The 15,460-nt window shown below is 42.3% G+C and overlaps 1 protein-coding gene across 1 annotated transcript in view; it reads left to right on the top strand.

Annotated features, from left to right (window-relative positions):
* Window positions 1-910: 910 nt before the first annotated feature.
* Window positions 911-15,460, top strand: part of LOC141052398 (uncharacterized) — a 55,095-nt gene continuing 40,545 nt past the window's right edge. The window contains exons 1-2 of the mRNA XM_073549630.1: window positions 911-991; window positions 12,956-13,122. Of these exons, the coding sequence (XP_073405731.1) occupies window positions 13,035-13,122 (88 nt within the window). The 5' untranslated portion in view covers window positions 911-991; window positions 12,956-13,034. The remainder of the gene's footprint in view (window positions 992-12,955; window positions 13,123-15,460) is intronic.

Below are 15,460 nucleotides of genomic sequence, written 5' to 3' on the forward strand. Positions count from 1 at the left end.
TGTAGTATATATGTAGTATGTATGTAGCATGTAGTATGTATGTAGCATGCATGTAGTATGTATGTAGTATTTTTTTTTTTTTTTTTTTTTTAACATTTAACACATTAGCCGGATGATGGGACTACTACTGTCCCATCATTGGCTAATGTGTCAATCACTGTCATGGTAGTAGGCATCGCCAGATGGGACTTATAGTCCCATCGGACGATGCTTGCACAGACCCCCGGACATCAGCACAGCCCCCCGGCAGGCCGGCACAGCCCCCCGGCAGGCCGGTACAGACCCCCACAGGGTGCACAGACCACCGGCAGGCCGGCACAGCCCCCCGGCAGGCCGGTACAGACCCCCACAGGGTGCACAGACCACCGGCAGGCCGGCACAGCCCCCCGGCAGGCCGGTACAGACCCCGGGCAGTCCACACAGCCCCCCGGCAGGCCGGCAGAGACCCCCGGAAGGCCCGAAATGACGGCGCATCATGATGCGCACACACCGCGCATCATGATGACGTCATTTCGGCTGTCAATCAACTTTGAACTTCCGATTCCGATGCCGACTTCCGATATTGAAAAAATATCGGAAGTCGGTATCGGAATTCCGATACAGCAAGTATCGGCCGATACCCGATACTTGCGGTATCGGAATGCTCAACACTAGCGAAGACTCAAAATAGTAAGGCTATGTTCACATTTTTGGCAGGAGCGCCATTTGGAGCCTCTGTCATAAATTCCTTAACATTTGTTAAGAAAAATAACTCATATGAAAACAAGAGACATCGTAACAAAACATGTTGGAATTAGTTTGGTCCATCAGACATAAGTGTCATTTCGTTTTGCTACTAATCCATTAGCGTAATATGACACAGCTGCTCTGTGTATTTATCTTTACTTCTTTTTATTTTAAATACAGCTATTCCAATCTGCAAATTAAATGAAGAGAACCCGGTAACAGAAGTGTGGAAAAGATTTGTGTCCTTTACAGACTTTCTGGAAAAGTATGTGAATGCAGATTATCTATCTATCTATCTATCTATCTATCTATCTATCTATCTATCTATCTACAGTTGTGCTCAAATGTATACATAATTTTTGCTTTCTTCACCTTTTTTCAGAGAATATGAATGATAACACCAAAACTTTTTCTCTACTCATGGTTAGTGGTTGGGTGAAGCCATTTATTGTCAGACTACTGTGTTTTCTCTTTTTAAATCATAATGACAACCTAAAATATCCAAATGACCCTGATCAAAAGTTTACATACCCCATTTCTTAATACCGTGTATTGCCCCCTCTAACATCAATGATAGATTGAAGTCTTTTGTGGATGAGATTCTTTATTTTCGCAGATGGTAAAGCTGCCCACTCTTGGCAAAAAGCCACTTTACAATGCCAGCTAAGATATGTCCATTTGAATTTTGGGCTTCGCCTGCCATCATCACCATGTCCACCGCAATGTCATTATGCAAGCCCTCGCTTCACATTTTCAGAGGGCCAGCAGGAGCCACTGTTATAGCGGGTGAAGCCACTGTAAGGTGAATATCATACAGGAGTTGGGGGAGCTGTATGATCAATGTCAGTAAATTGGATTCTACCAGATGCCAAAACCATTTGAATTAAATTCTGAATACAGTGTATGTGTTAGGCGTTGAGTTTCTCCCACTGCACAGGGGGAGTCTTGAGCCATGTCTTCTGCAGTCTCCCATTCTTCTGCAGCCGCAGAGGTTCGTGCTCAGCAGAGACGTCAGTCCCAGCGTCTTGCCAAGGGTAATGCTAGGCATCTGGTTGCTCCTCCAGGCTCAGCTATTCTATCATGCATGAGTCAGCGGAAAGCAGACGCTCCTGGGACTAAGTCCTGCTTTTCTCCTACTGAGCATGCCCATGGGACGACCTCTCACTGGAAGTCGGAGGTCACATGCTCAGGTCCTGTTGCTGCTCCGATTGGACCACCAGGAAGGTCCCAGAAGCTTGCAACTATAAAAGCTTAGCATGGCCACCTGGCCATGCGCTAATATAGAGAAAGATATTGACCAGGTGAAGTGAGTGTTGTATGCATGTATGAATGTCTCTGGTGAATGACTCATTATTAAACCCCTACCCTTGGTACGCATGTGTTGTGTAGCCTAGCCTGCTAGCGCCCAGGCTGAGGTCCAGGTAGAGGCCGAGTCAGAGACTAGCATCAGCATCCACCGGTGACTTTGTCTGTACGCCACGGTGCACAAAGTCCACGGTGGTCAGTTTTCATTACGGGCATCCACAAGTGCGATGCCGCACACTCAGTAGGTCTAGAGCAGTGTTTCTCAACTCCAGTCCTCAAGACCCACCAACAGGTCAAGTTTTCAGGATATCCTTAGTATTGCACAGGGGATAATTTCAACACCTGCTCAAGCATTAATTCCATCACCTGTGCAACACTAAGGAAATCCTGAAAACATGACCTGTTAGTGGGTCTTGAGGACTGGAGTTGAGAAACACTGGTCTAGAGGGACTCAGACCTCGTGTCCTTGGGGCTTTCTGTGACCTTATACTGAGCGCTCTCTTGCTGAGTGCTGTGAGTTTTAACAGGCTCCGGCATTTATGTTCCACGGTACTGCGGCTCTGTGACGAAACAGAGTCCGCTCCTGTTCACACCGGGTGACGTTAACCCGCAACCCACGTGTGACCTTTTGTATACCGCTATATACATCCGCCACTACTAAGCAGCAGTTTACCACCTCTGCACGGTGGACCCCGGGCTGCGAACGCACCTTACTATCATTTTATTATTTGATGTGTTCCGCCAGCCCTAACAGTATGCAAGCGAGGGACTGCATTGTGGTCAGTCTGTCAGGCCTGAAACCCATGTCATTAACATGTACAAGCCTCATTTTACGTGGAAGCAGCCTGCTTAAGGGAAAGAGGCAGGAGTGCCATTGACCAATCTGCACAAGCCTATTCACTGGAAACTACCCAACCAGGCAGAAGGTGTCTTTTGCATGGTTTTGAGCAACAATGGGGTAATTACAGGATATGTCCCAGAGAGTGACGAGTTCTGTGGAGTGTATTGCTCAGGTGACAGGCAGTGCTGCAGAGCTCAGGTAAAAGCCTTAGCATAGCAATGACCATGTTCCAATATGTGTAAGGCTGCAGCCTTAATAGGTCTGTGGAGCATATTAACACAGTCTCTTAGACCTGCTGAAAATGTACAGAAACTGGCCAATACCCCACCACCATTTTTTTACCCAAATTTAGAACATTCAAGGGAAGCTACAGTTTAATAAAGAGACACAAGTCTCATTTAGAAGCCTGGAAAAGCCAGGAATGGTCTTTGGTCAGCACTGGACAATGTAAAGTGCTAACGAATATGTATGCCATAATTAAGTAACAATTTGGGAAAAGACACATATGCTGAAAAGGGACAACTGAACACTGCACTGTGAAAACGAACTGGATGTAGTTGCTGACTGTTGTGTCTGTGCAACTGCAGGCTGTTGTCAGGAGGCATCAGCATCTGCTTCCTGGACAGCAGATTGGGAAGGACATAACACAGGGGAAGGGCCAGTGATTTCACCCTGAGACACAGATTTTGTACCAAAGCGTTCCGCCCACCCACTGGGGTTCTGCTTATGTCAACACTATATGGCGTATGCTAACACAGATATTATGTTGAATTTCCCGTTATAAAGGGATATGTGGGTAAGATTTTCAAACTAGCAGAATATGTAGAGAGCATGTTTCATTATTATTATTATGTGTAAGGCTGAAAACTAAAGAAGTGTGGGGAGCATATTAATGCATTGATGTTCCACAGTGTCCAACATCAGGCTCCCAGATACAGGGTTAAAGAGACTGTGAGAAGGAAAACACAATAAAAAAATTAAAATAATAGAATAATTAAAGATTTAGAGTAGAAATTTGACCATTGCACAATGTACAAAGGTTTCAAAAATTACCCAAGGGTTCTGTATTATACACGCTGAAAGAGACCGTGATGGGGACCTCACAATAAATTTTGCAGTTATTATAATTGTTATAATGAGTACAAATTTCACCTTTGCACAATGTACAAAGGTTTACAAATTTAAAAACATTACCCATGTGGGGTATACATACAGTGGGGAAAATAAGTATTAGATCCCTTGCTGATTTTGTAAGTTTGCCCACAAACAAAGACATGAACAGTCTATAATTTTAAGGGTAAGTTAATTTTACCATTGAGAGATGAAATATCAAAAATAAAATCCAGAAAATCACATTGTATAAATTATAGAAATTTATTTGCATTTTGCAGTGAGAAATAAGTATTTGATCCCTCTGGCAAACAAGACTTAATACTTGAGGGCAAAACCCTTGTTGGCAAGCACAGCAGTCAGCCGTTTTTGTAATTGATGAGGTTTGTGCACATGTCAGGAGGAATTTTGGTTCACTCCTCTTTGCAGATCATCTCTAAATAATTAAGATTTTGAGGCTGTCGCTTGGCAGCTCGGAGCTTCAACTCCCTCCATAAGTTTTCAATGGGATTAAGGTCTGAAGACTGGCTAGGACACTGCATGACCTTAATGTGCTTCTTTTTGAGCCACTCCTTTGTTGCCTTGACTGTATGTTTTGGGTCACTGTCTTACTGGAAACCCAGCCATGACTCATTTTTAATGTCCTGGCGGAGGGAAGAAGGTTGTTACCAAGGATTTTAAGGTACATGGCTCCATCCATTCTCCCATTTATGCGGTGAAGTAGTCCTGTGCCCTTAGCAGAGAAACTCCCCCAAACCATAATGTTTCCACCTCCATGCTTGACAGTGGGGATGGTGTTCTTTGGGTCATAGGCAGCATTTCTCTTCCTCCAAACACGGCGAGTTTGGTTAACGCCAAAGAGCTCAATTTTTGTCTCATCTGACCACAGCACCTTCTCCCAATCACTCACAGAATCATCCAAGTGTTCACTGGCAAACTTCAGACAGGCATGCACATGTGCCTTCTTAAGCAGGGGGACCTTGAAGGCACTGCAGGATTTTAAACCTTTATGGCGTAATGTGTTACCAATGGTTTTCTTGGTGACTGTGGTCCTAACTGCCTTGAGATCATTAACAAATTCCCCTCATGTAATTTTAGGCTGATCTCTCACCTTCCTCATGATCTACGATACCTCACGAGGTGAGATTTTGCATGGTGCCCCAGATCGATGTTGATTGACGGTCATTTTGTATTTTCTTCCATCTTATTACTATTGCACCATCAGTTGTCTCCTTCTCACCCAGTGTCTTACGTATGGTTTTGTAGCCCATTCCAGCTTTATGTAAGTCTATGATCTTGTCCCTGACATCCTTATAAAGCGCTTTGGTCTTGCCCATGTTGTAGAGGTTAGAGTCTGACTGATTAAGACAGGAGTCTTTTATAAAGGTGACTATGAGAGACAGCTGTCTTTAAAGCAGGTAACGAGTTGATTAGGAGCGTCTAACTGGTGTGTAGGAGCCAGAACTCTTCATGATTGGTAGGGGATCAAATACTCATTTCTCACTGCAAAATGCAAATAAATGTACCGTATATAATTTATATAATTGGATTTAAGTGGATTTTATTTTTAATATTTTATCTCTCCATGTTAAAATGAACCTACCCTTAAAAATAAAAAACTGTTCATGTCTTTGTAAGTTGGTAAAAATCAGCAAGAGATCAAATACTTATTTCCCCCACTGTATATGACCACTAAGTATTTTGTAGCAGTAGCAGGAGGCGTAGGACGTCAATTCCAGAACAAAAATGGGTTTGGATGGTAAGGGATGGCTGTTAAGACAACTTAAAAAAAGAACATTTGGGTTGCATTTATGTTGGGATGCTGTCATCCGTAGGGCTTACAAAGTCAGCGGAAATCCAGCCCTTGTTCAATTTTAGAAGAGTCAGCCTGTCTGCATTTACCACCAACACATAACACACCTGCGGCAGGGCATGGCAGCACCTCCAAGGTGTTCAAGGAGAGGTCGGGCCAAGTGTGCAGCTTGGACAACCAATAGTTAAAAGGCACTGAAGAATCAGGAAAGACGCTTGTATGGTCACTTAAGTACTTCTTCACCATCTTGTCAACTTCTCCTTCCTCATCATAGTTACAACCTCAGATAGCCCTTGTGCATTTGATGGTTTTGTGAAAATTGCCCAGTTGGTGGACATTTCCCCCCCTCGAGTTGCACCTGGTGTGCGTGTCCCTCCTCTGTAATTCTTGTGGGTGAAAAGAGCCGGTACCTCTGCCAGTATTATTGTCTGAGGGTAATCTTTTCAGCAACTCTTCAACATTGGTCCTTTGACCTGCATGCACTGAAAAGGGCATCTCTGCCTCAGACATGAGAGAAGGAAATTTCTCCTTGTACCGTGGGTCAAGAAAGGTGCACAGCCAGAATTTGATAGTATTTAATTTAAGGATGAAGGGAGACTTTAAGTCCATGTAGTTCAACCTAAAGCCTAACATGTTGATCCAGAGGAAGACAAAAAAAACCATGTGGCAAACACTAAGCTCCAAATTGGAGAAGAAATTTCCTTCCCAACTCCACATACGGCAATCAGACTAGTTCCTTGGATCAACACCCTATCATGGAATCTAGTATATATACCCTGTAACATTATACTTTTCAAAAAAGGCATCCAGTCCTTTCTTAAATTTAAGTAGTGAATTACTCATTACAACATCATACGGCATAGAGTTCCATAGTCTCCATGCTCTTACAGTAAAGAATCTGCGTCTGTGATTACGCTTAAACCTTCTTTCCTCCAGACGTAGAGGATGCCCCCTTGTCCCTGTCACAGGACTAAGAGTAAAAAGATCATTAGAAAGGTCTTTGTACTGTCCCCGTATATGTTTATACATTGTAATAAGATCACCCCTAATCCTTCATTTTTCCAAACTAAATAACCCCAAGTGTAATAACCTATCTTGGTATTGCAGACCCCCCAGTTCTCTAATCACCTTGGTCGCTCTTTTCTGCACCCGCTCCACTTCAACTCTGTCTTTCTTATACACCAGAGACCAGAACTGTACACAGTATTCTAAGTGTGCTCGCGCTAGTAACTTGTATAGGGGTAAAATTATGTTCTCATGAGCATCTATGCTTCTTTTAATGCATCCCATTATTTTATTTGCCTTTGCAGCAGCTGCCTGACACAGGCCACTAAATGTGAGTTTGTCGTCCACCCATACACCCAGGTCTTTTTCAGTGACAATTTTGCCCAGTGTTTTACAATTAAGCACATAATTATACATCTTGTTCGTTCTACCCAAGTGCATGACCTTACATTTATCCCCATTAAAGCTCATTTGCCATTTATAAAGCCCAAGCTTCTAGTTTACATAAATCTTCCTGTAATATTAAATTGTCCTCCTCTGTATTGATTACCCTGCAGAGTTTAGTGTCATCTGCAAATATTGAAATTCTCCTCTGTATGCTTCCTACAAGGTCATTAATAAATATGTTAAAAAGAAGCGGGACCAACACCGACCCCCTGCTTTACCCCACTGCTAAACGTGACCCAGTCCGAGTGTGCTCCAATGTAAGAGGAAGAACAAGATCGGGGATACCTTTCTCACTCTGGTTCCGGAACTGCCGGGACTGTCACCAATGTTGCAAGGGGGAAGTCTTCCAGAGAGGGATCGACCCTTGCATGTGACTGAGGTAGGCGGGGCCGAGTTAAAAGGCGCTGTGCGTGGGAAGAGGGCCAGAGTACAGGCGGGAAACTGAAGCAGGCAGTCGGGTACAGTGTCAGCTGTGAAGGTAGAACATCCTGTGAGCGCAGGCCAACGTAACAGATTACCTGTGTACAGGTCCGCTGAAGGTAGAAGACGGACTGCCTGTTACCCGCTATCCTCTATGCCAGGAGGTGACTCACAGTCGAGACCAGAGACTGTAACATTCACAAACAATGTGCCTCACTAGCCCTGGAGTACACTACGAAGGAAGTATACTGAAAGTGGAGAATGCATTATACTGTAAAGGAAAAGTAAGAAAAAAACCTTGTACCCACTATCCTCAGTATATTACTCCTACCAAGTTACCATTCAGTAAAGAGTTTATTTTGGAATTGATATCTCTCTCTCATTGAACTGTAAATCAACTGGTTCTGGCCAGCCCACAGCACCGGCTACTGGCGGCCTGCAACACAATTCCACGCACCCAACCAGGACCCACACTTTCATGTAGTGTGTCAGCATGTAAAAGGAGACAAGGGCCTTGCCTGTGGCTACTACCTTAAAGAAGAAATAGGAGTTCTGGAAATGATGATATGGCCCCTACAGAGCCCTAATCTCAACATTAAGTATGTGTGGAATTACATGAAGAGAAATAAGGATTTTCAGAAGCCTACATCCACAGAAGAACCAACTCCATACACCAAAAAATGTGTGTATATGTAGTTTGAAGAATTGATATTTTGAAAACAAAAGGGTGGTCACTGGTCACACCAAATATTAATTTGAATTATATTTCTCTTTTTTTTAATTCAATTTGCATTTGATAGATACAAATAAATTATAACACTTTGTTTTTATAGCATTCATAATCATAAATGTTTGCACAGTACTGCATACATATCAAAAAGTGCTGCAGCATACTATGTACGCCAGTGTATCTATTCTGAGCATTAGTATCCATAAATATCATAAGCATCTTATTGTAGCTTATGTAACCTACAATGAATAAAGCTAGTTCTACAAAACAATACTTGCTGTGTCTATAAATTACTGATTTTTACTTTGTTTCCTGATTAATTGGGCTGTACAGCAGGTTATGGAACACAAAGACAAATGATAATGAAAGAAATATATTTGGGCAGTGTGTAGTAACCACTGTGCCCGCTAGGGGGCGCTGTGTAGATGTCCCAAGAGAACGGATGAGTGGCAGAATCCTGAAGGATGGTTATGTATCTCAAAGTGGGTGGCTTTGAGATGGAGACTTGTGTATGTGTGATCAGCAATATCATTGCCGAGGTGTTGTTTCAAAGTGTAAGGGAGAAGTCTTCAGGTAACTAGAGAGATGGGCGGGTTCTGGTTACCTACAAACCCACCCAGGGGTGTGTCTGAAAACGCCTGTATTAAAAGGCTATGTGAGTGTGTGAAGGACCTGTGATGAGGTCATAGTCACGTGACCCGGTAGGCGTGGCTATAGACCATATAATGTGGCCAGGGTAGGTCACATGTGGTGAATGCAGGGACCTGGTTGGTCCAGAGCGGAAGGTCCCATGCGCAGGATTGTCTCCTGGCTAGCAGCCTGTGTGTGGCTGTGTGTGTAATGGCTGCCAGAGCCTGAAAGTTCCCTGGAGGGATATGGACGTCTGCACCCTGAATATGGATATGAACTGTATAGTGCTGCTGTGGCTCTATGATGGTGAATAAACCGCAAGGACTATGTTTTGAGTTTATGGAAAACCTGTGCCGGATCTGGTTTTGTTTGCTGCCTAGCGAGGATCCCCTAAGTAAATGACAGCGCTGCCTCACAGCAGGATGAAAATATAAACGTAAAGCCAACCCACCAACCTACTGACTCCTTCACCACCATCCTGTAGAATGTATGCCAGAAAGGCTAGGGTCCTCTCCCCTCTGTATCAGTCTGTCATTGTTAGTTTGTTTACTGTAAGTGACATCTGTAATTTGTATGTAACCCCTTCTCATGTACGGCACCATGGAATCAATGGTGCTATATAAATAAATAAATAATAATAATAAGTTAATTTGTTACAATAGAGGAAATTCCCATGGGATGCACCTTTATATTTAGAAAGCAGTTGTGTTATCAGAAAAAAAGTTTGTGTCATCAAAAAATGACCTGTTGTCCTAATCAATCTTTTATATTATACTAATTTCTAAACATTTCTGGTGATGTAATTTTACATATTGTTATCCTTTGAAAAAGAATTATTATAGTTTCATACATCTTGTTCGACAGAGATCACTTTCCCAAAGCATTTGTTACAAGGGGCACTCTAGCTCCTCCTATTCCCTGGGATACTTCTGAAGGTGAAGATGCCAGGTCCTCCTCCCTTGAGTCAGGCGTCTGTTCTCGTCCCCCATCCTGGGAAGTGGGGTGCTACTGTGCACTGTTGTATACCAACCCAACAAATAAGGCAACACAAACAAGGGTTAACAGAAAACTCCAGGCATACAAAATATTCACTCACATGTAACAGAGGAATGCATCGGGGCATGGAGGAAGGGCAATAAACAAAAATAGAGAAGGATAGGGAATTACCACACATACAAACCAAGCAAAAGTCACAGATAACTCCAACTCTCCTTTTCATATGAATTTCTCTTCCTCCGTTAGCCATGCAGCAAATGCTAGCTCTCACAAGGATTTGCAACAGAGCCCAGAATATAAAGGGGAAAGAAGTAGCTAACTGAGCTCAGCTGCGAGCACAGAGATTTCCAACATGGCCGATTAACCCCTGTTTTGCCAAAAGGAATAAACACCATTAAAATGAAAGAGAAGTGCTTCTTCTCAGTGCCGGAGTAGGAGCAATCAGACTCTGCGGTCTTCTGGCTTCACACTGTTGCGGTAACCCCATGAGAGCATTCCTATTATCATCACAGGCAAAATAAAAATGAAAGATGACACCATTGAACACTTTATGGCCATTTTATTAGGACTATATAGTGGGGGAAAAAAGTATTTAGTCAGCCACCAATTGTACAAGTTCTCCTACTTATAAAGATGAGAGAGGCCTGTAATTGACATCATAGGTAAACCACAACTATGAGAGTCAAAATGAGAAAACAAATCCAGAAAATCACCTTATCTGATTTGGCAAGATTTATTTAGCAAATTATGGTGGAAAATAAGTATTTGATCACCTAAAAACATGCCAAATTTATGGCTCTCACAGACCTGGAACTTCTCCTTTAAGAGGCTCCTCTGTCCTCCACTCATTACCTGTAGTAATGGCACCTGTTTGAACTTATCAGTATTAAAGACACCAGTCCACAACCTCAAACAGTCACACTCTAAACTTCACTATGGTGAAGACCAAAGAGCTGTTGATGGACACCAGAAACAAAATTGTAGCCCTGCACCAGGCTGGGAAGACTGAATCTGCAATAGGCAAGCAGTGTGGTATGATGAAATCAACTGTTTGAGCAATAATAAGTAAATAGAAGACATACAAGACCACTGATAATCTCCCTCGATCTGGGGCTCCATGCAAGATCTCACCCTGTGGGGTCAAAATGATCACAAGAACGGTGAGCAAAAATCCCAGAACCACACGGGGGGACCTAGTGAATGACCTGCATAGAGCTGGGACCACTGTAACAAAGGTTGCCATCAGTAACACACTACGCCGCCAGGGACTCAGATTCTGTAGTGCATGTGTCCCCTTGCTTCAGCCAGCACATGCCCAGGCCCATCTGAAGTTTGCTAGAGAGAATTTGGATTATCCAGAAGAGTATTGGGAGAATGTCATATGGTCTGATGAAACCAAAATAGAACTGTTTGGTAGAAATAAAACTCGTGTTTGGAGGAGACAGAATGCTGAGTTGCATCCAAAGAACACCATACCTACTGTGAAGCATGGGGATGGCAACGTGATGCTTTCTTTCTTTTTCTGAATTGTCTGGTACCTATGAAAGGCCATTTGGGCTGCAGGGCTTAACCTAATCTTCGTGGTTGGCCAAGTTGATCCATTCATGGAGCCGTTTATCCAATGGCAGAAGGACACCTCCAATAGAAAATGGATCATAGAATCACGTAGTCATGGATCGCTTACAGACATAAGACAGAGTTTACCTGGCTTTGATGGCTTTACAGTACAATCTTAAAGGGGTTGTCCACTATTAGACCAACACCTACTTAAGCACTATTTTTCCCCTAGTAACGTAAAAACTATACTCACCTCCTATACCAATACTACTCCAGCAATGTTGGCACCAGGATTCTCCAGGCTCACATGACCACATGTGAGCCCTGCAAGATAATCAGTGGCTGCTATTGAGCTGCTGCACTTTCACTTCCTGCGGAAGAACCCTGAACATCTGGGGAAAGTGTGAGCACTGCAGCACACTATCAGCCACTGATTGACTACAGGGCTCAAGTGTCATAACAATGTCACCCGAACTTCCAGAGACCATGTGCCGAGTATTTTTATTTTAAAAGGGGAATATAGTATAGTAAGAAGGGTACAGCACACTAAGTAGAAGGACTGTTCAGAGCACATCAGTATTTTCATCTGATTTGAGGCAACTACAAGTACAGTAGCTATCCTGTCTGCATTATTTCTGCAGGACCATTTCAACACTTATTGAAAAGTCATAATGAATTGCTGCTGTTATGAACTCCATAGGAAGTCCAACACAACACTAAATAAGTGTTTCTACTAAAGTGGCCATTCGTTGATGTTATATAACATAGGTTCCATGGATCAGAAATAAAAACAGAGGACAAATAAGAATGTTTTACAATCTGGTATCAATTATTTTAAGAATCTACACCCCAATTCAGCATTGTTCATGTTAGTCTTGATGTGGGGGCATGCTGGAATCAGACCTTCCTAATTTGTTAAGAGACGCACTCCTCTTAATGATAAGGAGCGTCTGACAAGCGGAATGCGCCTCCGTATGCAACTTGCCACAAGTCTTATTCCAGTCAGGGACTAGAGTGAAATTTGTAGCGTAATAAACACTGCCATTTGTCATGAATTTGACAGGCAGCGGCTGCCATACCCTGTGCCACCCCATCTTTGCCCACTTTATTGTAGCTGGGTGAAAATGTTGTGAGAACACCAAAGGCTAACTTAGCATTACAGTAAAGTTCTGTGAATTTTCTAAGTTTATTAAGCCAGAATTCTGGTATATACTGTGCATATATACATATGTATATTATATACATAGTTATCATTTTACAAAATAAAACTTTGTTTTTTAAATTGCCTACAAAAGCTCACTTGTTTCCATGTGTCATCCTTTTAAATATTTCATACAGTCAACTGAAAGTCTGTATTTTTCTGATTTATGATTAGGCAGCCTTCACTATGTAAGAAAATATCTACAGATATTGTTCCAAGTTCAAACCCTTGCTCTCAGTTGGACCTAGAAGACATGTATTCTGTGCCTGAACTTTATGTGCCTGAGGATAAGGATGCTCAAAAGGAATGTTGGAAGACTACTCTGTCAACGACCTTGGAAGGTAACACAGAAATTATGTGGATTAATCAGTAACATTGCGTTTCATTGTGAACATGTAAGAAACTGCATATATATTTCACTATGAACACCCATGCAATTTAAATGTAGTAATGAAACAAGAATTGTTGTGAACTTTCTCTAACCCAGCATTTAATAGTCCATAAAGTCAGATAAGCTAGCACTTGCTTTAGCACTTGCTTACAGAGGCAAAGCCATATCCACCAGCAGTGAGTGTCAGCTATGTATTATAACTAACACCCTGATACAATAGCCCCATGGTCAGTGCTAGCATCGATTGTAGCAGTTTCACCATTTACATGAAGATATCCATAGCCATTGAAGAATGTAGAAGGTTGTGGGAAGGAGGGGGATACTTTTTTTCACTCCATCACTCCTTCCAGTAGTAGGATGCTGATGGTTTTCTATGACAACTCAAAGCCAAATAATGGCTTCCAGGTTTGCCAGGTCTGGTCGCCTGCTTGGGTCTGCCATAAGCAGATTGTAAGAGTCCTCATGTCAGTGTAAAACTGACAGACCTAAAACTCGCAGTGGAATAGACCAACAATCAAAATAGGCAAAGTATAAGAAGAGAATTTGCATTGTTGTTCATGCCACATCATTCATTAAAAAAGATCTATGAACCCCAAAATGGTCAAAATAAAAAATACAGAATGTTTTGCAAAAAACAAACTCTCATACATGTCAGATATGCAGCAAAAAGTAGAAAACCATAAGAATTGTTAAAAATTGGATATCATTGTAACCATATCAACTTTATCTATAAATCTATATGTATTCCTCTGATGTTGCATTTTCTGTAATAGGAATTTAGTAATTAATGTTAATGTTTTTATATCTACAAAAACGTCCATAAACATATCAAGTATATACAGGGACCTTCAGGTCAAAGAAAATATTGAATCCCATTACAATAAGAAAATGGCGTGCATTAGAAATACATACAGCCTAGAAAATGGATACAAAGTATCCAAACACACCACTGAAAAGAGGTATATTAAAAAAATTGTAATTTTATTCAGAACAATATTTTAAATACACATAATAAAATATCATGAATCAAAGGTAATATGAAACATCTAAGGGAAAGATGAACAAGAGGAAAAAATACTCAAGCAAGATAAGAGTGGTGGAGTGGAATAGTAGCAGGCTATGGGTAAGTATGTAATAAATATACCAAACGGTCCTATCCTGAAGACAAAAAGAGCCAGGCTAAAAAATAAAGTGCATATAGTGCAGAATATTAAAACAATATTATGTACTGTGGGGAAAAAAAAGTATTTAGTCAGCCACCAATTGTGCAAGTTCTCCCACTTAAAAAGATGAGAGAGGCCTGTTATGGTGGTCCCAGCTCTATGCAGGTCATTCACTAGGTTCCCCCGTGTGGTTCTGGAATTTTTGCTCCCATTCTTGTAATCATCCCATTCCAATACCGCCCGGACCTTCGCTGGATCCATGCGAAAACCGGTGGAGGATAATACATATCCAAGAAAAGGGATCTCCTCAACCGAGAACATACACTTCTCCGGTTTGACATACAATTTATTGTCACGTAGAATGTGTAGGACTTGCCTGACATGTCGTTGGTGTGATTCAAGGTCAGGTGAATAAACAAGAATATCATCCAGGTAAATAACAACAAACCTACCTACTAGGTGACTGAAGATGTCATTAATAAAGTGCTGAAATACGGCGGGCGCGTTCGTCAACCCAAAGGGCATCACTAGACACTCGTAGTGACCCTCTGGCATATTGAACGCAGTCTTCCACTCATCCCCATCCTTAACACGGATGAGGTTGTATGTCCCCCTGAGGTCCATCTTAGAGAACCATTGTGCCCCCACAATTTGATTAACGAGGTCCGGGATCAGAGGTAGCAGATATGGATCACGGATAGTGATAACATTCAGTTCCTGGAAATCCAGGCAAGGACTTATCCCCCCATCCTTCTTCTTGACAAAAAAGAACCCCGCAGCAAAGGGAGAAGAGGATGGTCTGATATGACCCTTAGCCAGACTTTCCTTAATATAGTCCTTCATGTCCTGCCTCTCTGGACCTGAGATGTTATAAAGTCTGCTCTTAGGCAGCTTGGCACCAGGAACCAGATTAATGGCACAATCATAAGGATGATGAAGAGGAAGCTCTTGGCTCCCCTGCTCTGAAAACACATCCTCGAAGTCTGACAGGTAATGGGGCACGGACTGAGTATCCACCCTTGCCAACCGGATAACCCAAGCAGTGTCCTTGACAGTATGAACTCCGTTTTACCATTTCCCGTGTCTGCCAATCAATTACCAGATTGTGCTCGGTGAGCCAAGGTA

The sequence above is a fragment of the Dendrobates tinctorius genome, unplaced genomic scaffold (genome assembly GCF_039654945.1).
Source record: "Dendrobates tinctorius isolate UK_male_01 unplaced genomic scaffold, ASM3965494v1 ptg000160l, whole genome shotgun sequence".
NCBI lineage: Eukaryota > Metazoa > Chordata > Amphibia > Anura > Dendrobatidae > Dendrobates > Dendrobates tinctorius.